Source organism: Pituophis catenifer, unplaced genomic scaffold (genome assembly GCF_029215685.1).
Source record: "Pituophis catenifer annectens isolate HBS135680 unplaced genomic scaffold, rPitCat1.0.hap2 SCAF_1, whole genome shotgun sequence".
In the NCBI taxonomy this organism is placed as follows: Eukaryota; Metazoa; Chordata; class Lepidosauria; order Squamata; family Colubridae; genus Pituophis; species Pituophis catenifer.
The window spans coordinates 179,280,976-179,304,578 of NW_027256881.1; the positions used below are offsets into that span (position 1 = coordinate 179,280,976).

The 23,603-nt window shown below is 37.5% G+C and overlaps 1 protein-coding gene across 1 annotated transcript; it reads right to left on the reverse strand.

Annotated features, from left to right (window-relative positions):
* Positions 1-9,210: 9,210 nt before the first annotated feature.
* On the reverse strand, positions 9,211-18,411 carry CD28 (CD28 molecule). The gene is made up of 4 exons (XM_070956803.1): positions 18,330-18,411; positions 11,139-11,495; positions 10,582-10,694; positions 9,211-9,351 (listed from the first exon to the last, which is right to left on the reverse strand). Exons 1-4 carry the CDS (start codon positions 18,409-18,411, stop codon positions 9,211-9,213), a joined length of 693 nt encoding a protein of 230 aa, XP_070812904.1.
* Between the last annotated feature and the right edge of the window lie 5,192 nt (positions 18,412-23,603).

Sequence of the window (23,603 nt, forward strand, 5' to 3'; positions counted from 1 at the left end):
AAATGTCCCTCAGTTACAATCCTTAATTTTGTGTAGTCCCTATGATGTCCATCTGTGTATTAGAATATTATGTGCTTTTACTTGATTGGACACAAAATGTTGAGATGACAGTTATTTGGCAAAGGCTTTTAAACAAGTAAGCAAAAAACAAAAATGCAAGTGTGCCTTTCAGTGAGATATTGTGATCGCCTGGGTATAAGTCTCACTACACTCAATAGGATTGCTGTAAATTCATTATCCACGTGGGGGGGAAGCAAAGATGGGTCAAAGTTTCAACCCATCATTTAGAAATAGCAAGAGTTTTAAAATATCTATGTCCTGTTTTCTAGTTGATGGTCTTTTCCTTTCCCACTTGAAAGCGTCTGTTCATAGCTGCTGAAACCTCGGTGTGCCTCCCCACCACCATCACTTTGCCTTCATTTCTGAAAATTGCTTAAACCAATGTGTATTGTGGAAGAGTGTACAAGCTAGCAACTACTGGCATGGTTCACCCCAGAAACCACATGCAAATTGTTCAGAAATCCATTGGTACCCGAGTGAAATTTTAAGAGTTTTTGAACCTCTCTAGGAGGCAGATGGCATTTGGGCTGGACTCTTGAGCATCATTGACACATTGCAGCATCATTTCAGGAAGGAAAGGATCAATTTAACTGCAATGATGCCCTTAGGGTAATATTAACTAGATTTCTTGGAAATGAATCTTCTTCACTTTAAAACCATTTTCTAGTTCTCTTGTGAGAGATATGCACACCCACCGAATTCAAGCTCATGCCAAGACACAATCACCACCTCTCTGGGTTTAATGTGGGAAATCTGTATATAAGCCCCCTCTATCAGGACTCCAAGGTGAAACTAGTACAATACGTGTTGATGGCATGTCTGATTCAGTTTATCATTTTAAGATGATAAACTGGCTAACATGGCTAACAACAGCCATACAACCTAGGCAAAGGTATAGGTGAATCCCCATTTTTGTCTCTTCAACAAACCAAAACCAGAGGAAGGATCGCACTGGGTAAAACACAAACTGCAAAACAAAGACGACACCCTCTCTCCAACCTGGTGAGCTTTACCATTTTCTTTCCCCTCTTCTGCATCCATTTCTTTTGCTCTTCTTGCTTCACTTTCTGGCTACCTCTGTCGATATTGAGTAGTCAACCATGTGTATAATATGTGTATAAAAGTAATCATATAAAACTCCCATTGCCTCTATATATTGAAAAATATGGAGCTTTCCAGAGGGGGCGGGAGACAGTGCAGTGTGGGCACATTTGGCCAGTCTGCCACAAGATCAACCAATGTCAGCCCAAGCACGCTCATGTTATTCTCTACAAGCTGGAATCTCTAACCTTGAGACTGCTTTATAAGCCAACATCTTGTTGCCACATCCCATCAGTTAGGCGATATAGGCAATGTACTGATATACACTTAGGTTGCATATAGCAATAGCACTTAGACTTATATACCACTTTACAGTGCTTTATAGCCCACTCTAAGTAGTTTACAGAGTCAGCATATTGCCCCCAACAATTTGGGTCCTCATTTTACCCACCTCAGAAGGATGGAAGGCTGAGTCAACCTTGAGCCTGGTGAGATTTGAACTGCCATATTGCAAGTAGCCTGCAGCACTGCACTCTAACCACTGCACCACCTTGGCTTTATAAAGAAATAATTGGAACTATGACCTTTATTTTATACAATTGTTAGCGTGGGGCAGAAACAAACTACTTTCTGTTTAATCATGTTCTTTGATATGAAATTTAGAGCAGTTCCTGGTAATTCTTGGGAAAAACAGCTTTACTGTATTAAAGTGCAGTAACACCATATGCTTAACAATAGGTTGCTGTTTTGTGCAAACCTCAGGACAGGTTTCTATATCCAGCCTCACCCTACCATTGAATGGAATGAAGCTGCCACTTTGGAAATGGGCTGGAACTGAAGAATGAGGAGAAGTCACAATAGAAGTCTATTGCTTGCTTTCCTGTTCTTCTCCCTGGAGTAGGCTCTACATTTGACTGGTCTCTGGAGTAGCTGCTTTGGAGGAGAGCAGTGGGGTGGCTGCCACAATATGTCACTCTGAGAGTGTCCTGAAACAATGTATTTGGGGCAGGCATGAAATTGACCAGTGAGCTGTATGGTTCCTACCAGGGGAAGAGTCATGAAAGAGAGTACATGGATAGAAGAGTAGATCTACCTCCTATGTTACCATATAGCAGATATCCTAATTCAAAGGTTATATGTCTAAGGCCATTTTCTCCAGACCATTTCCTTCCTTTTCAAGAAGAAGAGACTCAGGATTGCATTTATGTACATACAATCTGAGTAGAGTCAGGCATAAAGAGCAAATATTGGAGCCTGCGCTGCAAGGAGCAACATGCCAAGGAGAAAATTATTCAAAATCTCCCATAAGTAAAATTCTTGGACAGGGTAAGGCATCTTTATTTCAGAACTCAGTAGGGAGACAATGGCGTACAGGCTTAATGACTCTGGATCTGTTGGCCAGAAATGATCAATAATCTGGCTGTTCGAACCCAGCACCATGGGATGGAGTGAGGTCCTGTCACTCATCCCTAGCTCCTACCCATCTAGCAATTCGAAAGCATACCATCTGTGAGTAGATAAACAGGTACTACCAACTTGGTGGTGGGAAATGCTAGCTGTGTTCTGCACCAGGAGCAAAGGTGCTGATCTGGATCTGCTAGATCTGCCTGGCCGTGATCAGCGCAAGACTAGCAGAGGAAAATCTGGATAATCCAACTTCCTCTAGAGTGCTGTTGGCCAGCTAGTGAGGAGCTCGTTTCTTTGCCCCCCCGCTCTCCCCCATGGAGCACCAGTATAAGAAAGGACCAGTGATTGACAGTACTTCTACTGTGTGTAAAGATTGTAGACTCACTGGCCTTATATGCCATACTCAGTAGAGGACATAGGGTTTATGTAGATGTCATCTTCAGCCACAACTTTAATTAAAAGAGCCAATACAAACTAGAGAGGATCTGTTGCCACACTCTGGAGGAAAACTAAGAAATTTGTTCCCATAATGATTTATACAAATAAATCAGTTTGAGATATCCCAAATAAACTTGCTTTTCACATGCATGCAAATATGTATTTTTAGAAAAATAACCACAACATGTGTACATTAAGGTAAGATGTTATTCAATTTTGTTAGCAATGCTCAAAGGTTCAGGGTTTAATGTGGGAAAAAAACTTTGCTAAATGTGCAGAAAATTATACTTAAGTGGAGTGTACAATGGGGGAAAATATACATGGACATATTGTACTTATTTTATTATTTCCACAGAATAAAGTTGAATAAATTGGTAATTTATACCTGCCAATTCATATAAAATTGTCCATAGGAAACTGTAATATGTGTTTAAAGTTTTTGTATTGCATGCTTTTAACTTTCTTATAACATTGTAGTTATATTATTTTCTACAATTCCTGGCCTTTTTAAGAGAAAAAGAAATAAATGAATAATAAATTAAGTATTAGTAGTAATCTATAGTCTCTGCTTTGTGGTAATCAGGTAAATAGGCCAACTGTCAAATTTTGTATAAGGGTATGTTTATATATATATCTGTGTATGTATTAAAAACATGAAAGACTTCTGTTAGTTTTCAGAAAAAGAGATTTGCCAAGGCAGCAAGTTTTTTTAAAAAAAAATCTGCAGTAATGTTTTGTATGCAGTTTTCTGTTTAGTATATTTTAGTATAATAGTTGTTAATATATTTTAGTATAATGATTGTTAATACCTTCTAGTTTAAAATGTGTGTAGTATATAACTATCTCAGGTTTTTCACTGTTTCCTAAACTGGCAATTAGTTTAGACTGAAGAATTTACCTAGAGTTAACTTTCCTTATTTAATCTCAACCGTTTCTGTAATTTCTGTTCTTATAACCAGTTAAACTAAGTACATGTATATGTATGTATATGTGTATTTAATTCGTGTGACTCCTAGTGACTTGCTGGACAAGTCCCTGCAGTTTTCTTCACAAGTTTTTTTGGATTTTCCATTGTTTTCTTCCTTGGCTGAGAGAAAATAACTGATCCAAGGTCACCCAGGTGGTTTTTTGTTTAAGATGGGACTAGAACTCAGAGTCTCCAAATTTCTAGACTTCTACACCAAACTGGCTCTCTAGTAAGTAAAACAACAATATTCTGTAACAGTCTGTTCAGTTTGCTATCCGTCAAATGTATGTCATAGTTACATTATTCATACAGCAATGATCACTCACCACATACACAAACGAAGGGGGGAAATCCACTAAGGTACCAATGCAACATATATAACAATAGCAACATTTTGAAGTGTATAAAGTAAAGGGCTTGTTTTACACGACAACTTTTCTCTTTATATCAAAGAGAAAAGAAAAACATTTAATTTTTTTAGTGAAGAAACAATACACTCGTACACTGCAGTAAAACTTTCCTTCAAGCTTAGCTCATCTCATGATAGATAACGTCTTCTTAGCAACAATACGGAAGAAACATGTTATTGTCTTTTTCCAGGATATTTTTTGACTTTCCAGTCCAGTTTTAAAGATCATCCAAGTTTGAACAGAGGCTGCCACTTAGTTGAGCAAATGCAATAACCTTTCTCTACTTTAATGACACTGGCATTGGCATCCTTCAGTCTCAAAAGACTATGGTATCGTTCTCTGGAAAGAGGTTCTAAAACAGCATCTAGTGTGACTAAAAAGGCCAATTCGAGAGTGGCAATCCCTTCCACACTGAGGGCAGACACATTCTGTCCCCTGCCCAGCCCCCAGATTTTGCTGGTTCTGGGACTGCCTCTTTGCCTCAGCCTGCCAAACAAATGACACTACCAAAAGCACATAACAGAACTGCAGGCAAGTCAGAAAAGGAACTGCTGCCCATGATATCCACATTCATACCATCATTGTCTAATGTGAATACACTTGGCCAATACTTGTAGTTTCAAAGTTCTATTTAATCAGAGGCAACATGGATTAGAAACAGAAGTGTGTCAACATGGGAACAATGCCTCCTCAAGCCCGTTCTTTACCTTTCAAATTCAGTTGCCTCTGTTAAATCAGAGATGTTTGATAAAGAGCATGATTGAGTAAGTGTTTAAAATTAAAAAAAAAAAGAATTTGGCTCTCTTGTAAGGCTGATCTCTGAATGAAACCACATGGTTCCCACAGCATCCATGTGGCTTCTATGAAGCATCTTGAGAAAACCTGGAATGAAAGCAGCACTGAGGGAGCTGTGAGATCTTGCTCCTTATAGAGCAAAAGAGGGGATTGCAATGAATGTGCCATTCGTTTTATTAAAAATATTCATAACCTATCTGTCCTCCAGAGTTGTAGATCATTCACATTAGTGCCAGTCCAGAAATATAATACAAGAAAGCAGCAAAGAAACACCTCAATATCAACAGAACATTTGAAACATTACTGTTAAACAACAGCACATAAATATGGCCACAAGATTATTCATTGAAAACAGTCTTAAAAAGTGGTATCTTGATCAACTTCTAGAGAGCTCTTAACAAAGAATGGAGTAGGATGTTTTTAGATGTGAGTTCCGAAATCAAGGTGCAGCCACCTAAAGGTCTTGTCTCAAGAAATTCTCTCAAGAGCTGTTAGGACACCAAAGAAGCAGCCAAAAATGATCTCAGGAGACAGCAAGTTCATAGTGGATAAGAGCTGTTCTGAGAAACAAACTTTACATTATGAAAACACAGATACACATGAGAAGCATATGAGAATGTAAATGAGGCAACTATCTGAGACAGTATGTTGTGCAAGTGAGAAGTATGAAAAAAAGATCATGTAAACTGAAAATTGGGAAATGCAATCTAAAAATGAATTAGATTGTGGGAACACAATTGTCATTAAAAGCTGCTGCTTTCCCCAAAGTGAAAATATTGCATTCTCTCACTTTTCTTTTGCTGTGTAGAAGAAATTACCTTGCAGTGCACACCCTAAAATGTGCACTTGGGGTGGGTGGCAGGGAGGCGGTGGTGGCAGAGAGGCGGCAGCAACTGGGGCCTTCCCATTTTCATATCCCCCACTACTGCTGTCACCACCCCAGGCTCCAAGCCTGGCACAGTTCAGCATCCAAATCAGGGCATTGGTGCAGCTCCGGCACAGATCAGCATCCACGCTGGGCTTGGAGCCTTCATTATCAATGCCGCTGCACCCGGCTAAGAGCATGGCATGGTGGCAGAGGCGGGGATTTGAAAATGTGTAGTCCCCAGCAGTTGCTGCTTCTACTGACGTGCTCTATGCTCTACCCACCTGCTCGCTTGCCCACCATCCCAGCTCTCCCTCTGGCCATCCACAGTGAGTTGATCCTGTGGTGAGTTGGCCGTATGGAGTTGGCCTGCGGCGACCTGATGGCTCTGAGTTGGCAGAGGTGACTTGGCAGTGGTGAGCCGCCTGTGGCTAGTTGTCCTAGGCCCATTCCTCTATGCACTATACAGTACAGGAATGTACAGTTTATGGTCAGGGCCATTAGATTAGGAATGAATTGTCTTATTAAGTACAGAAAGTGCTACTGGCAGTAGATTTGAAATATAGGACAAGGCAAGCCCATTATGGAAAGATTGCCTAGAGGACACAGGTGTGTCTTATTTTTAGCTAACCATTCACTAAGATTCATCCAATTCAAAACAAGCTGATTCAAATTTAGGATGAGACTAGACTTTCTCACTTCACTATTGGTGTCAGCAAGACAGTATTATAATCCAACTCTTTTGCCACATACTTTTAATTGTAGAAAATTTGGAAATGTTACTTCAACAATATCTCATATGCTTTCTATAGCTTTTCTCCTAATTCATATAACTAACTTAGTGAAAAATGTACTTTTTATTTGTAGAACTCTACTTTTATTTCCTGATTAATACATGTCCTTGATGTCCTTGTTTTAAGTGCAGTGTCACTAATTTAATTTTCTCTTATAAGCATAACTTCCAGAGTTAGTGCACAGCCTCCACAACACCATACTTTTTTTCCCCAGACATGAGATTTTGACAGAGATAAATCATGGAGGAGGAAAGCTAGACACCCTTTTTTGATCTTAGCATTCACATTGATACATAATACAGAGGAGAAGCAAAATCTATTGGCTAAAGAATAGCTCTTGTCTTAACAGAAAGTAGGACAAGGACCTATATTGGGGTTGGGATAAAGCTCTGAAGAGGTAGCAGCTCTTACATTGTAGAGGTAGACTCTTCATTGTTGAAGACTATAGATTATTAGAGATTGTTCAGTTTAAACATCTTCAATCAGTTTAGGACATTCCCAAGTGACCTAATGCCTAATGCCACTTTGGAGTTAGAAACATGATTAGTAACAATGGAGGCCAGAGCAAGGTTATGCTATTTTAATCTTTGGCTAAGCCTGTTTTTTCTTTTGGGCTAATACCACTAGTTCTAGAAGATTGCTTGAAAGATAGCTTGAAAGAAGCCCTGTAGGGGATAAAAACCCTCTACCATTGTGGTTTTTCATCAGACGTTGTGACTATTTTAGATCTAAAGAAGTCCAAGGAAGTGATTAAAGAACAACTTCAAGATTTTGATCTATAAACAGACTCATGTGTCACTGCCCCCAAATATTCCCTCTGTTTAATATTAAGAGCAATTTCGTAGTTTATCATACAGTATATCATCATTTCACAATGACAAAAAAGTTTATTTGGGGCCAAATTTAATGCTGTTTCAAAAGCAACTTTGGCAAGACAAGTTTTGAAAATCCTGTATGAGTGGAATTTTTGACATTATGTTTGGAAGAGACTGAGTCAGCAAAGCATATACTGGAGCACGGTTCCTTTCATAGAAAAAATATCATCTATTTATATCAAGTCCATTATGAATGTGCTAAGCTGGGATGGAGAATGCATTATATACCTCCTAAGTGACCTTTTGATTGATGTTGCTTAAAGAATAGCCAAACTTAATGCATCAGCCATTTTTCTGAAGGTAATAACAAATCAACTCCTCAGAGGTTTATTTCTGATCTACTAAGTAATTTGTATAACTTAGTAATAAAAATTTGTTATAATTTGTAAAGACAGAATTAAAATAAGCTAAGTATGACAGAAAAATGTTAGGATGTAAGTCATGTTATGTATTTTATTGCTGGCTTATAACAGAAAGGAGGATTTACACATCCATAGGTCTGTAATATATTAAATGTTTACCATGTGCCATTTCTGCTTGAATGACCAAAATATGGTTGCTGATGATACCCCCATCTCCTCAGCCTCAGAGGAAGCAAAAAGTGTGACTTCTAGACACATGTTTTTCACACCTTTCCTACAACAACTTTGTAAGATAGGTTGGGCTGAAACTCACATAAAGCTATCCAGGCATTGAGTATGGGTTTGAACCTATTTTGAGCCAATTTAATTAACATAGGAAATGGAATCCAACAAAGCAACAACACTTTTAATCTTAGTTATAATCATAGAACCCTGTGCATACCAGAATTTTGGTATTCAATTCGTATCTGATATCAAGAAAGAAAAGTACTCCCTTCTTACAATGGGAACTAGAACTATTTGGATAAGTGATATATTACTTAGGCTTTCCCTTCATTACTGTTTGTCCAATTCTTTGTCAGTATCTTGTTGATGCATCAGTGCAAAACTGTATATCACTGCAAATATTGGCAGTATTTTCCACTATTCCTTCAAGTCTTCCAGACATGATTTTCAGGTTAATTGTTTTAGCAGAAAGTGTCATCTGTACATTGGGACTGTTCTGCAGAGTATTGCAAACCTTTCCAGCTAATCCATTCATTTTATAACAGAAAAATGTTCTTTACTGCCCCAGTCCCACCAAGCTGGGTGCTTCTTATTTCTTAAGCATATGTTTAATCCCTACATTTCTCTTTGATATGAACATTTTTTTCATTCACTCTTTGATTTTTACTTTCACTCTTTGCCAGAATTTGTATATAATCCTTCTAAACCTTCTGTTAAGGCCAAAGTAGAAAGTTCACAAGAGCAGTTGGAACCATCATTTGCTTAAAACTGGGGGAGGGGGGATCTAACATCCCGCTATTTCTAAGTCTACTATTGCTAATATCCTCTTGCCTATCCAGCTTGAAACATAACTTACAGAGGGCTTTTGTCCTTTGTAGATTTATGAACAACATGATATAACTCTTTGAAAACAGTCTCATTCTGCTATGGCTAAGCTGTTCTTATTTCTATTGTAGAGAAGACATTATTCATCAGGGTTCCCAATAACGGTATGCAGTATAGTTCCGTGTTGGAACACCATGCTGAGGGGGCCTTTTCCTGGGTCCATTTGATTGCCAGGGTGTCATGTTGAAATAGTCATTCTGAAGGGCCCTATTCTTCTTGCTTTTCAGCTGCATGGGGAAAAAAACAGTACGGAAGAAAGGAGAAAAATTTGGCAGTCAAAGAATGAAAATTTCAGTGAACATCAGTAAAGGCCAAAGGAACATTGATTTGGATGACCTTCTTCTGAATATTCTATGTAAGAGGAAGTAAAATCCCACTTGATGTATCTTCCCACAAGTATGATAAGTCAGGTTTCTCCTTCATGTCATATCAAATAAATGGAAAGCTAATGTGCATCTCTTCTTCATGCCTGAAGTCTTTTATGAAGGAGAACCTTGTGTAGCTCCTTCTGGGAGCAAGGTTGAATGAAAAGCAAGGATTGTGTTACTGGTTATCAGGCAGTTGAATAAGTAACTCACAGTTTTTCCAGTCTGGCTTCTTTACAGTATATATATAACAGAAGTCAGGAGAGATTGCATGTGTCTTTAAAGATGGGCATACATGAATTTCAGAAAAGTATGCTTTAATATATCAATAATATACTTTTGGTTCCAGCAGAAGGTAGAACCCCCAAAGGACCCTCTGCATCTTCTTAACAAATTAAATGACATTTTCTTGAACTCTCCAAAAGTTGAAACTACTATAATTTTTAATGGGGCTGAGAGGTGACAGTAAAAAGTCAGTAAAAAGACTTTTTTTTAAGGAAGCGCATGAGATTACAGGAGGGCAAATGCTGACATAGGAAGAGGAAGGTGTTGGATATGTTTGTCCCTCTTGCCAGGTAAGTATCTCTTGCTTGTTCCTGGTCCCAGCTTATTTTTGGAGGTGCTCAAAAGTCAAGCACAACTCAATCAGCCTCCCAGGAATCTGCAGCCTGCTTTACCAAGGACACTTCATGGGCATCCTTGTTCAATTCCAGTAATAGGATGCCCACAAATGCAGATACATTTGTTACACAATGCTGATTGCCCCGGCTTCAGTTAGAGCCAATTTCCAAACAAGAGAAGAGAAATATGACCATATAAAAGGCAGAGAATGTTTTTTTTTTAATTATTTTCTTGCTTATCTATCTATATGTTGAGGGGATTCGATGTAATAGTAATACTTCAAGCATTCAAGCCCATGAAGATAGTCTCCATAAATATAGTTCCAAGGGAAATCCAAAATGTTGGCAGGTGCATTGCTCCATATATAACATGTGTACAGATGTAGAAAAGTTCTACATTCTTTCTGGTGATATTTTTCTCACTGACTACATCTGATTAGTACTAAGGGAAAATAAAAGAATGATTTCTTACCCAACAGTACAAAATGGCTGCTGTGATTACCAGACTGTAGAAAACAGAAATTCCAAGTGGAATAGCCATTGGCATGTTCACATAATTAAGCTTTTCTTGGTGCGGAGGAAGCTCTGAGGATTGACAGGAACACAATGGAGCTCAGACACCTCAAAACAAAGTATACTTTCATGTTCATTGAAGTATGCCCTCTCCCATGAATGCTAGAAGATAAATTAACTGAATGCACAACTAACTGAAGCTCAAACTACCTGGTTTATTATTAAACTGCTTTCAAACAGTTTGCTCAAAAATGTCAATTAGGTTTTGAAGGAAAAGAGTTTTTGAACTCCTGTCTAGGACCTGCTTCTTACCACCAGTTTCTGGCAAATAATGTTGCAGTGGGGGTGGTTGTGGCAGAAAATGGTTCATTGGAGGGGCGTCGATCTAAATCAAGGATCTTTGGCTGTGAAACCAAAGAAACCAGCTTAAGCACACAATTTAAATATGGGCATCCCTATAGTTAATAAAGATTATATGCCTCTCTGACCCATTAGAAACAAATTTCACAATTTTACCTTTCACGTAAATTAAATTGCTCCTGCTTTCGGTTTCATATGGTGGCGGGTCAATCACCTCAATCTTGCACATGTAACTGTCTGTGTGGTTGACCTGCAAGTCCCTCAGGTGAAACACAGCGTGTTTTTCTTCTTTTGTAATATTTATGTCCAGGCTTAATTCAGAACTGTTTTTCTTGATTAAAATTGTGGAATTGTTCCAATTTGCTTCAAAAAGTTGTACTTTTCCAATTCCTTTCAACAAGTAGATATTTAACTTTGTAATGGTTTCTCTGTGAGCTGGAAAGTCACAGGCCAGCTGGGTATTTTGGTGCACTGTTTTGTGTAGGAATCTCTGTTGCTTTGAAATGTTTTCAGCTGTTGGAAGAGAGAAACATTTTAATAAATAGGCTGGCACAGGGAGCAGAAGAACACCTTAATAATTTGGGGAAACAGGCTCCCTTTTACTGTAATTTCACTGTGAAGAGTGTCACCCAGAATCGCCTTATAGGGCAGATGGACAGCAGAAAAAATTATTAAAAAAAAAGAAATAAAAATAAATTTTGTCAAAGAAATACACTGCTACATTTCACAAAACAAATTGCTTGTAAACATGATAGAAATTCAGCCTTAATTAATATGATTAGCTCTCTGTTTGACTACAGTGCAGCTTTTGTTTTTCATTGAAGAACTAAAAATGAGAACCACCTCAACTGCAAAATAAAAGCAAGGTGAGTGGAAAAGTTTGTCTGAAATCCTACTTGGCTGTGTTGCAGGTGTGTTTTATACGTATTATGAAAATGCACAATCCATGACAGACAATAGACAATAGCCATATCTGTTATCAGAGTAGCTCTGGAACACTAGTTCACATGAATAAGTCCCTCAGCAAGCTGCCCCCATCTCTGCTCTCATCCCAGGAGACAGAACTGAGTAGATTTCTCCCAACTGTTTCATACCTGTAGAGGGCAGAGGGATGACCTTGAAGGATAGGAGGAAAACTCTCTACCATGGCAACCATAAGACAAGTCCAACAGAGCCCATTCCAAGAAAATAATTGAATACATATCTCAAATAGGACCAGGGGTGCTATTCAGCAGGTTCTGACAGGTTCTGGAGAACGAGTAGTGGAAATTTTGAGTAATTCGGAGAACCAGCAAATACCACCTCTGGCTGGCCCCAGAGTGGAGTGGGAATGAAGATTTTTGCAGTATCCTTCCCCTGCCATGCCCACCAAGCCACGCCCACCAAGCCACACCATGCCCACCAAGCCATGCCCACAGAACCAGTAGTAAAAAAATTTGAATTCCACCACTGGATAGGACCCTCCCTAACTCACATGAAGATAAAGTCAGGAAGAGTAGAAGGGCATTCAGGCACGCAAGATTATAGTACTATAACTGGCCCAATAAAAGTAGTACTAGATCTCCATGGCATTGGTTTCTTAGTCTGGACTACTAAATAGGGCTGACAATACCTCTTGAAGGGGAAAGAGAAAGGGTTTGCTTTTCCTGATATCTGGATGCATTTGCCAGGCTAGGTAATGAAGTATCTGCAAAGAGACAGCCCAGCTCAAAAAACACCAAGAACACAAGTGTTCAATCCCGAGTTTCATATGTTCTTACTATTGAAGTACTTGCCAGTTTCTGAGATTTCAGTATCTCCAAGGGTTAGGGTTAAGGTTAGGGTTTCAATATTGCTTGTGCTCCCAAAAATCCAGCATATACCCAAAGCAAAGTAGCCCAAATGAAAAAGCCTCCTCTTCATGCATATAAGGATTAACTTTCTATTCACTCTCAGTAAAACATCTATAGCATCTCAAAAGTCTTGACACCAAAATTGGGTGGAGAAAAGTGCTGGAGTTGTGATGTTCAAAATCTTTGCATTAGCAAAGCCCTTAACGGTCATCAAGGTATCTCCAGGAAATCCCCCAATAAGGGCACCAAGGCTTTAGTAGCTTGCTTTCATTCTCTCCCTCCCTCCCCTCTCTCTATCCCTTTATTCAGAGATAAATTACCCAGAAGTAGGGTTTTAATTTTTAGTTTAATTTGCAGCCAATGATAGAACCTTCCCATACAAAACTCAGCTAAATTAAATCCCATTATTACATTGTCCTACAGAAGGATGGCTAGATGCAGCAAACCCTGCAAACAGCCCCAAACAGTTTGGGATCATAGGTTAAAAATTCTTTCATTTACTTAGCCAAATTGGTTGGGTTCCATCATTGCCCTGAAAGAACTGAGGGAAAAACAGTTCATCCCCATCTACAGAACCAAAAGGGGACAAGATTGGGAAACTATATGATTAGGATCTGAAATAATACAAGTCACAGTTTTGGGCAATAGCATTTTTACTAAAAGCGAAAAGCATGTTATAGCTTTCTCCAGTTTTTAGAGTTGTCATATTTTATTTTTATTAGGAGAGCTCGTAAAATATGGAGTTGCCTGAGCTGTATGAGAAGGCCTATTCATATACAATGTGCAGGTGCTGCGGTGTATACCATTTCTGTCACAGCAAAAGAAGCAAGAGAATGGGGTGAGAGGCACCATCAACCCAAAGTCCTTGAATGCTTGTTTGTCCTCTGTCTTGGCATAGAAAATGAGGAACAGGGAAGCCAGCCCTTAGAGAAGGAAAGATTAGGGTTACCCACACAACTTCAAGGCACAGTTGCAGCAGCAGAAATTAAAAAGTCAGAAATCAGGAACCTTAGTTCTTAATGACTTGAAACCCTTTTAGGTGAAGTTTGTAGTAAAATGCAGATAAACAGGCATTGGATGCAGAACACCATTTATTTATTTATTTATTTATTTATTTATTTATTTATTTATTTATTTATTTATTTTGTTAGTTAGTTAGTTTCATCATGTTCATATAGGTATCCAACACAGTAAATGTGTCTCTGAATGGCATGTAATAAAAATCACTGCTGCAAAGTCAAAATAAGAGATCCTTGCAACAGGGAAGAGTTATGTCTTTTCTGCACTTTCTCCCTGCAGTTCAGTGGCACATTTATGCACTGAGCGCATTGGGTGACAACTTTATGGTGAGAAAGCTCTAGTAGTTGCACAAAAGACTTGGGGGTCATCTACTTTATTACTTACTTACTTACTTACTTACTTACTTACTTACTTACTTACTTACTTGATTATGTGACCGCCCAATTCACACACAGTAAATATTTGATCAGAAGCAAGATAAACATTGCCATACTACAAATTTCAGGCGTATTGTCACTCCATGTCACAACAGTAGTCAATTATATTTGAGCCTGTCAGCAATCATTTGGGATATATGCCAAATCATGGAATTTTTGTGGGCCAGCCAGTGATGCCAGGTGATGAGATAGTGACATTACAAACCAGTAATAAAATTATAAAATGCTATGAAGTTATTCATTCTGACTGTTCATAACTGTTTTCAAGAATGTAAACCCATTTGAATCCATTGAGAATTAAATCCTTAAATATTATAAGATGTGAGTTTTATTTAATGATGCACATAATATAAACTCAATTTTTGTGCACTGATTGCACATTAAAATAAGCTCATTTTATGAATAAGCATTAATTAAACATTGCTTCATTACTTTCTTATGTAAGCAAATCTGCAGCAATCATCTTATTCATATATAAAATTATGTTCAAATCAAAATCAGGCTCATAAATATGTTAGTTTTTATTTGTTTTAGGTAGCACTTCATTCTTTTTTAAAAGCGCCATTTTGATCTTTCTTTAATTAAGTTATCAGAGTTCATTCTTTGTGAAAATGTAATACTTTTTCCAATATTAGCGCTGCAGCTTCAGCTAAATAAGCAGTCACTGACATCTAGCTTTTTATTGATCATCTATTAAAGGTTTTTCATAATTTAAGTACTTCAGAGGGAAATAATGCAACTCATATTGTTCTCTAAACCAAGCATAACCAATCTGTAGCCCACCGGCCACATGCGGTCCTGGACAGCTAGTAATGTGGCCCCACAAGTTATAATAAAAATATTTTTAAAAAGAAGTTTATTATTTATTATACATTTATATACTGTATGACTATATTATATACTTTGTATGTGGCTGAAGACAGTTCCTCTTGACTCAGTGCGGCCCAGTCGAACCAAAAGATTGGACATGCATACTCTAAACTAAAAAGTAAGCATAGCCTTTCATATAGTCCTTCTTGCTTAAAGGTCCTAACCTCTGCAGGAACCTCTACTGCACAAGATATATCTGGATAAAGAGGAATGGGGCAACGATTCTGGTTTTGTTCCCCATCAAACCTCTTCCACTAGTTCCATCTCTCAGACATCTGCACATTGAACCAAGGGTCTTGATTTACTTAATCCAAGGAGTTGTCTCTTTGCAGGCATCACCACTGCAATACATTATATCTAGTGGTTGGGGGCTATTGTGGACCCAGCATCAAGGATGGGATTCACTGATACTGGCAGATAATCTATGAACTGGGAATAGATTAAGCAGTTCTTACTATACCTCTCGCCAGGTTCTTCATGGAGGCATGAAATTTTGGATTGGTTTCCATTTCTTATCATTTCTTGTTCTATTTGATACAGCTTAATTGCAGTGTTTTCTGACCATGACTTGCTGGTTATTCACCTTAGATTCTAGTTAAAAGTTTGAGAGCTGGGCCAGAGGAAATCCTAATTGTCTAAAGTCACATCTTTCACTTGAAGTACATTTTTTTCTTCGCTTTCCAAATATCTTACTAAAGAACAAAAAACAACTCCTCTTCCTCCCTCTCTTTTTTGTGCTTAATTATGTTTACATCGATAATATTTCCACAAATAGTGTGGGAACTAAGCTCTGAAGAAGCTTTGTTTTCTTTTCTCATTTTTTCACTATATTCTACTTTCCACAATAGAGTAGTCATAAGAGGAAAATGGAAGGGAAGCAGCCTAAAGGTAAATGAAGAAATTATATTAGTGTGGGTTAAAATCCTGTTATTGAAGACAGACAGCAATGTTGGTTTATTATACCTGGAATAGGGTATAGTAGAAATGCATTTAATTTGGATTTTTAAAACTATTTATTTCATATACATTTTTGCACATTTTAAAACTTTATTACAAAAGACTAAAACCATACAATGTACAGTATGTTTTTAAAAATCATATTAAAAACCATTAGCCAAAAAAAAAAAGAAAAGCCATTAGCCCAACTATTAAAAGCCTAGTAAAATAAATGTGTTTTCAATTTCTTGAATAGGCTCCTATACAACTCCAAAGGAAATTAGTTTCATCATCAGGGAACAACAGAGGAGAAGGCTCTCTCCTGCAGGCCAGAAAAGAGGACCTCTAATACAGTGTGCCATCCCTGCTTGGCTTCATTTCTGGATAAGTTCTTAATGGAAGCACCAGCCATTAGACCTTTAAGGAAACGGCAATAAAGAAAACCCCTCAAACCTAGTTTAGTTTTTTTGGTGACTATGTGACTCATCACTGCAGGGTTTGGAACCACAATGCCATACTTTTTCTTCTTCTTCCTCTTCTTCTTCTTCTTCTTCTTCTTCTTTTTGTATCTAGTGTATAGTAGACAACCAGCACCTATCTTTCAATAAGAACATGGAATCTCAGACCCTCTTACTGGTTAGCAGCCAAATGCCTTCAAATATAAATTTACCTAATTTCACAATTTCAGAAGCCTATACAACCCAAAGCTCATGATCCTTCCAAATGTTCAGTATATGTCCCCAAATACTGTGGTGCCGTTTACAATCATAGTCATCTATATTAAGAAAAATGTACTATATCTATTAAGAGAGCCAATGTGATATAATGGCTAAGCCATCGAGATAGAAATCAGGACTGTATAAAAAATATTCTTAAAGTAATATGAAATGTAATAAACTGAACTTAAGCATTTATGGGAAACTGAGAGAAACTGAACAGATAACAAATGTGACCCACCCAAATTCGATCTCACATCATTATCCTAGGACACACGAATATTTGCTTTCATTCATGAAATAACAAATTTCCCCATTCCAGCTAAAGCCTAAATTATTTTTAATTGCTATCCAGACAATGAAGTCTTTATCTGACTCTGAACCTGTGCTGTTAATGATCTGCCATATATTTAAGTAAGTGAAAATAGCAGAGGAGTTTCAAAAGTTGATGTCTCCAACTTTATTGTAACAATTCACATCATTTATTGTCCAATAAAAAAATTCTCAAAGAGTCATTCCTGGTTTAAAAGCAAGCAAATAACCCTGAGACAGTCAAGTGGGTCCTAGAGAGAAGAGGGGAGCTGCAGCAGGTTACTCATAGAGAACTGATGTTCCAAGGAAGATCATGACTTGTAAGTGCTGATAAGGTCTCAATTGAACTATTATTAATTATTGATTATCATTACAACTGACTACTGAATGGGGATGTGGTAGGTAATTTTTGAAACCAAGTCATTTCCCTACTTGAAATTGTTCTTCAAATTTTCCATTTGCCCAGTTAAGAAAAAGATTACAGCACCATAGGAAGCTTGCTTGTTTTCTCCAGCAAGACAAATGCCAGCTTGGTGGAGGGCAATTCAGATTTAACAGATGGTGTAGTAGGGGTGTCTAACTGCCCTTTCCCTGAACTACACTGAGCAACTGGTGCTGGGGACATACCACAATTCATTTCTCTTGCCGAATGCTGGTTGCATCCTACCCCCAATCAATTTTGAAAGTACGTCAGCCAAGTAGATAGACCTTGATTTGACCCATAAAGAAAAATATTCTTCATGAGATTTACCTTCCACCTAACTTTCTTTTTTGTAAAGGAGATATCCAAAGATTAATGAAAGGTCAGTTCAGTTTTGCAATCAGAAAAAGTAAAAACATGGCTAGCTACTAATATTTACTGACATGCATTATGTTACAGTGGATCTGGTTCGGTCAGCATCATCAGTAAAAGCCGTCACTCTTGTTTTTTATAGCCTTCTCCAGTCTGGTAGTTTTCCAGAGTATTTATTACACGAGAGCCACATTGGTGCATCCAACAGACTAGAGAAGGCTAATTTACCATTATGAACATTATTTTGTGATAAGCAAGCTGGTTAATGTTAATGTTTTCTTTAATGTTATTGTTAAATTTTACGTTCAAATAGTACTGTGTTTGCTCCAAGCTTCCTTTAACAATTGCCTGACAGATTTTCCACACAAGAATCTAAACGATGGAGCGAGGGGTGAGAGGAAAAAGAGGCAGAAAGAGAGAGAGATTATTACCTGCTGAACTGGTGTCCTGAATAATATGAAACACAGTAAGAACAATCCAGGCGATTATGCTGGTAAAAGATATAATGGACATCTTGACCTCATACAGAATAGAATTGCAGTTGTATCGGTTTAACTCCACACTTCAGGTCGAACAGGTATCTCAGAGATTTTATTCTCATCTTTTCCTCTCAGAACATATAAAATGCAGAAATATCAAACCACTCTGCTGCAAACAGGAAATGGCTCTTTGATGACTTTGCCATTTTATCTGTGTTTATTCATGCTTTTTTCTATACTTTGCTCTACTCTCAGAAACACTGCACTATTATCCCCCTGACGTTCACCGGAAAGAAATGCCAGCCCTCGCCCACTGAAAATGAGAATGGGAACCTGGATCAATACCCAGTCTGAAACTTTCATTGCTGCCAGGTGAGAATAAAATGCCACTGAGATTCAGCCAGTCATTTATGCACCAGGCTTTTTTCCTCATCTGCCTTTCTCTGAAGAATCTGCATCATGGAAACAGAGCTGCTGTTACCGCCATAAAAACAGGCAAAGCAGCAGCTCTACTACCTCAATTCCTTTGAAAAAGTCCCACGTTAGAAATGAACTTATCCAGAAATGTCTGTGGAGATTCTCAGTCATTCCAGGTCTTAGTTTGCTCAAAGGTGCTTTTTTTCAAAAGGCAACCAGGCTGGTTCTCCCCACCGCCCACCCCACTTTATGGAAGAAGAAAATGTTTCACTTCTCATCCAGTTCTGGCAGGATGGTGGGGGTAATGGAAGGATTAGTTCTGGCAGGACAGAGGGCGGGGGTGGGGAGAGGATCATCCAGAAATGGTTCCATGTCTGTCTTACCATGGCACATTTCCAAAGTTTGATAAAAGTTATGAAGGGTCTAGAGGCCATTCATAAAAATTTAGGTATTATCAAGGCAAAAATGTGTATGATCTTCAATATTAATTATTATGGAATAAATACAAATATAAGCCAATAGGTTCAAATATTTGACACCGGCTGGAACTAAATTCTCCCAAGCGGTTGAAATAATGGCATGAAAGCCTTGGCTGCTAGACCAACAGACTTTCATACATTCTGTGGCCATCACCACTCTTTTTTTCTCCTCCTTAAAACTGATTTCTTTTTTCTCAAATGAGCTATATGGTTCAAAATAAAGGAAGAGAATCTGGCTTGCCACTGTGAAGCTTTGGGGAAGATGAAAAGGCATTTAATTAAACACCTACTCCAAACTATTTATAAAGTTTATCATAAATAGTCAATATCTGGTTTCTAATGAAACAGGAAAAATGTTTCTAGATAGCTTTAAATCTGGGAGGAAACTACATATCGATCAATAATGTTTAGATATAAATGACAAATACTTTAAGGGCCCACACATAAGCCTGGGCTTCAGGGAGCTCTATGAATTTCCTATCCATTATTTAAATCAGGAGTAAACAGTGCCTGAGATTAGCGTTCCAATTACCCCCAGACTTCTGGCCATTCTGGTTCATCAGAGGAGAATATTAATCCTAAACATCAAAAAAGGATAGGATTTTTTGGCCCTGGTTTAAACTAAAAAAAAAAAAAGCCTAAATCATTAGTTCCAGGAATTCTATGCCATTGCTGTTCCCAGAAGATCTTCAGGTTCTAGTCAAGTATTTGGAGAAATCTGCAGAAATGCTGACTTCATTTTAGTAGGCCTTTAGTAGGCCTTTCTATCAATAGTAGAATAATCAGCCTAAATCCAAGCCTAAAGGACTTATCCAGATACAATCTTTAAAGATTCAGGAATGAGTCTTTTTATCTAAATTGTAATTCAGTGCCAAGTTCTTGTCTCCTGAATCCGTTTTCTTCAACAGCCCAAAGGCATCACCTGCTTCCTCAATTAGCCTACGATTCTCTCTAGGAGACTTCAGGAATTCCATTTTTCCCCAGTAGTGCATGCTAGTAATTTTTCATATATTACATAATTTGTGATTACACATTCATGAATCCAGAGTATCATCTTTAGTTTCTAATGTAACTCCGTGAGGTTCATTAACAGATATACCACCAATTATAGAAGTTATAGAATCCACAAGGACTTTTTCAGATCCCTCCTGTTTTTAGTAAGTCTAGTAAGTGTCTGTGAACCCAAGCATCTCCACAGAAGCGATGATCTTACAAAAAACAAACAAAAACAGAGCTATGCAGTTATTCAGAATTCAGGACTGCATCTTTCAAAATAATAATGCCAGACAACTATCTCAGTATATTAAAAAGAAGAGGGGGAAATGATGGAGAAAAATCAATCTGCAAATGCTTTTACCCCATTCAGATCAAATGTGCAAATAGATGACCTGATTCTACAGTTTCATTGTTCAACGATATATTTAAACATTGGGTTGAGAAACTTTCTCTCAATTGTTTTTAAGTTTCTGCCTCCCTTTTATATTTGGGAGGAGGAAAGCTTACTTTTCTGTACATTTAGTGCAATAAAAGAATGATGGGGAAAAGTGTTTGGGGAGGGCAGATTGCATTTCTGCTTCTTGGATAAGATTACATAATTTCTTCATTTCCTGATTGTTGCTGCTTCTTTATGTCATTTGTAGTTTACCTACAGTTTCTTAAATCTCTAATTTTCATCTCATTTTTTTCCCCTAATACTTCCATTAGTTCCTCCTCACTGTTAGGTAACCCATTTCATGGCCTTTATTTCCACCTTACGTTCTTCCCTATCCTCAGCACCTCACCTCCCTTTCATGCTAGTTCTTTCTGTGCTGATTATCTGAATCACTAGCGCACAGTTCTGCCATAGCATCCTCCTTTATGATCAGAAAGGGAGACCTGCCTTCACAGTTACTGACTGATCCAGATCATTACAATTGAAAATTCTTTTTCAGAGAAAAAATCCATCACTTGGTAGCCATCAGAAAATTCAAGGTAGGAGCTTCCTTGTTTAGTTTTGGGCTGGAGAGTTCAAAAACATTGGAGATGGTATGCAAAAATTAATTAGAATGGTAAGGGCATCTGAAAACAAAGCAAGATCTTCAGAGACACCTATGCAATTTTAGCCCACCAAACTGAATGTACAGTAGATGTTCTTCAAGCTGTTTGACAAACTCTCTCGTTTTAGGATCCCAAAATGCAGCAACCCCAGGAGACTTTATTGCCCACTAAAGGAATGCCAAGCTATCTTTGGTGGGGAAGCAAATGAACATGATGTTAGAAGTGCATATTTTAAGATGGGGATTGATACTGCATAATCAGACGTCTTCTATTATTTGTCCACTTATTTGCATTATCTATCTATAACATTTGTCTGGGTTTTTTTTTTTTTTTGGCTAAATTGTGTTATGTATTTCCTGAAGAAACTCTTGACACTGTCTGCTCAGTAAGGAGACAGTGCAGAGAGATGTCTAGCTCTTTAGCTAGTAAGGAGCTAAATTCACTGCGGAGAAAGAGATAAATGGCAAAAAAAAAATATCATTGTTTCAGTCTGACGCTATTCTATTACAACTACAGATTTAGTTGCAATGGTACAGAGGTCACCAGTCTGCTGACAATTGAAGTGTTCTTACTGTCCTGCAACTACTTTATAGGATCATATGGGTAATTTGAACTATACTAGATCATTTTCTGCAATCTCCATTTGTTTTTACAGCCTCTTTGATTGGACCTTACATTATGTTTTTATTTTGTTTGTTTGTTTGTTTACTACTACCCCCACTGTTTCCCAAGTCTTTGACTGTAAATAAAATAGCTAAACTATAAATAAAAAAAACCTAAATAAATACATAAATAAATCTATATTACGGACCCACTCCTGCTCATAGCATCTTTACATCTAACAATAATGCAATTTTGCATCTCCTTGTCATTACAATGGACTTGTCCACAATAAATTTTGAGTGGACTACTGGAGTAAGCCTTTCCCATAGGCTACAAGTTTTAAGGTTTTTGCTTAAAGGAAAAGATACCTGAATCTTTGTTTAAGTTAAATTTAAAATTAATAACCAACAATATCATAGTTGTATCCTTTTGTTTATGTTATATAGAAAACTAAGCAAAGCAGGGTTTTTTGGTTCCCTTTTTTTCAGCTTGATAAATTTTGACTTGAAGAATTTCTCAATTCATTGAAATCATGCTACAAACAAAAACAAAATAAAATTCTCAATCAGGAGAGGTAGAACTTCTCTACTTTAAGTTTTGTTTTTGTTTTACAACTGAAGTCCAATTAATAAACTGTGGTTAATGTATTTAAAAGTAAAGCTATTTCTGTTATATTAGTAGTGTGTTCATAATCCAGCAAAGACAATGAATATCTACATTGCTATTATCAAAAAAGCTGTATAATGAAATGCTTCTTCCATATTGTATTACTTAAAACCAAAATCCAAAACAAATAATAAAAAACTACCAAGTCAATTGGGAAAGTGAGGACATGGGCATTTTCAAACTTTATTTAATCAGTTTTATAATTCTGCCTGTGTCAAGGGAGGTGGTATAATTCAGAAGAGTTATTACAGGACAATTCTAGAAATACGGTACTTCACTGACTCCAGCACAAGAATCTGGAGTTGGCAGAGTGAAATTCCTTGATTAGTACACTTTGGACATATTGTATGCATCCTGGAATTCACTAATTCTGTGGTTGTCAGAAGGAATGCAGCCAGAGCCACTGAAATAGCTATAAATTCCCTGAGAGGCAGTTCGTATCAAAATGATGAAAGGTTAAATTTGCCTAAGATTTTTTATTTATTTATTTATTTATTTACATTATTTCTATGGATGTCCATCTCACAAACGCATGACTCTGATCTATACATCATGAAATGTTTCAGGTTGAAGAAGTTTGTCAACCAGCTGAATGTAGTTTGTTGTTCTGTAGTTGCCAAGAAAATTCTCAACTACATCCTTGAATGTTTTCCAGACAATTTTCTCTAGCCCCACTAACAGACCTTTGAACCACTTGTCATTGATGTCATATCTGATCTGTGGACCGACAAAAATGCCTTCTTCAATCTTAGCATCAGTTTTTCTTTGAAACGTGTCTCAAATAATGAAAACTTTCACCTTCCTTGTTTATTGCTTTCACAAAATTTTTCATCCACCTGAGTTTTATGTGAAGCAGAGGCAAAAATATCTTTGTCAGGTTAACAGGTGGCCCGTGTGCCATGCTTTTCTGTCCTGGAACCAAATTCTTTCGGAGTAACCATTTCTTTTTAATGTAATGCAATTCTCTTGCATCGCTGTCCTATTTACATATGTAACAATAGTACTTGATATATCCAAGCTGCCT

Bases quoted from the DNA above. Each gene is read 5' to 3' on its own strand.
- CD28 (XM_070956803.1), bottom strand. From the start codon at position 18,411: ATGTCCATTATATCTTTTACCAGCATAATCGCCTGGATTGTTCTTACT. The intron at 10,695-11,138 runs GTAAAATTGTGA...GTCAATCCTCAG, and splicing joins CAATTTAATTTACGTGAAAG to AGCTTCCTCCGCACCAAGAA. The intron at 9,352-10,581 runs GTAAGAAATCAT...TTCCCCATGCAG, and splicing joins CAGCCATTTTGTACTGTTGG to CTGAAAAGCAAGAAGAATAG.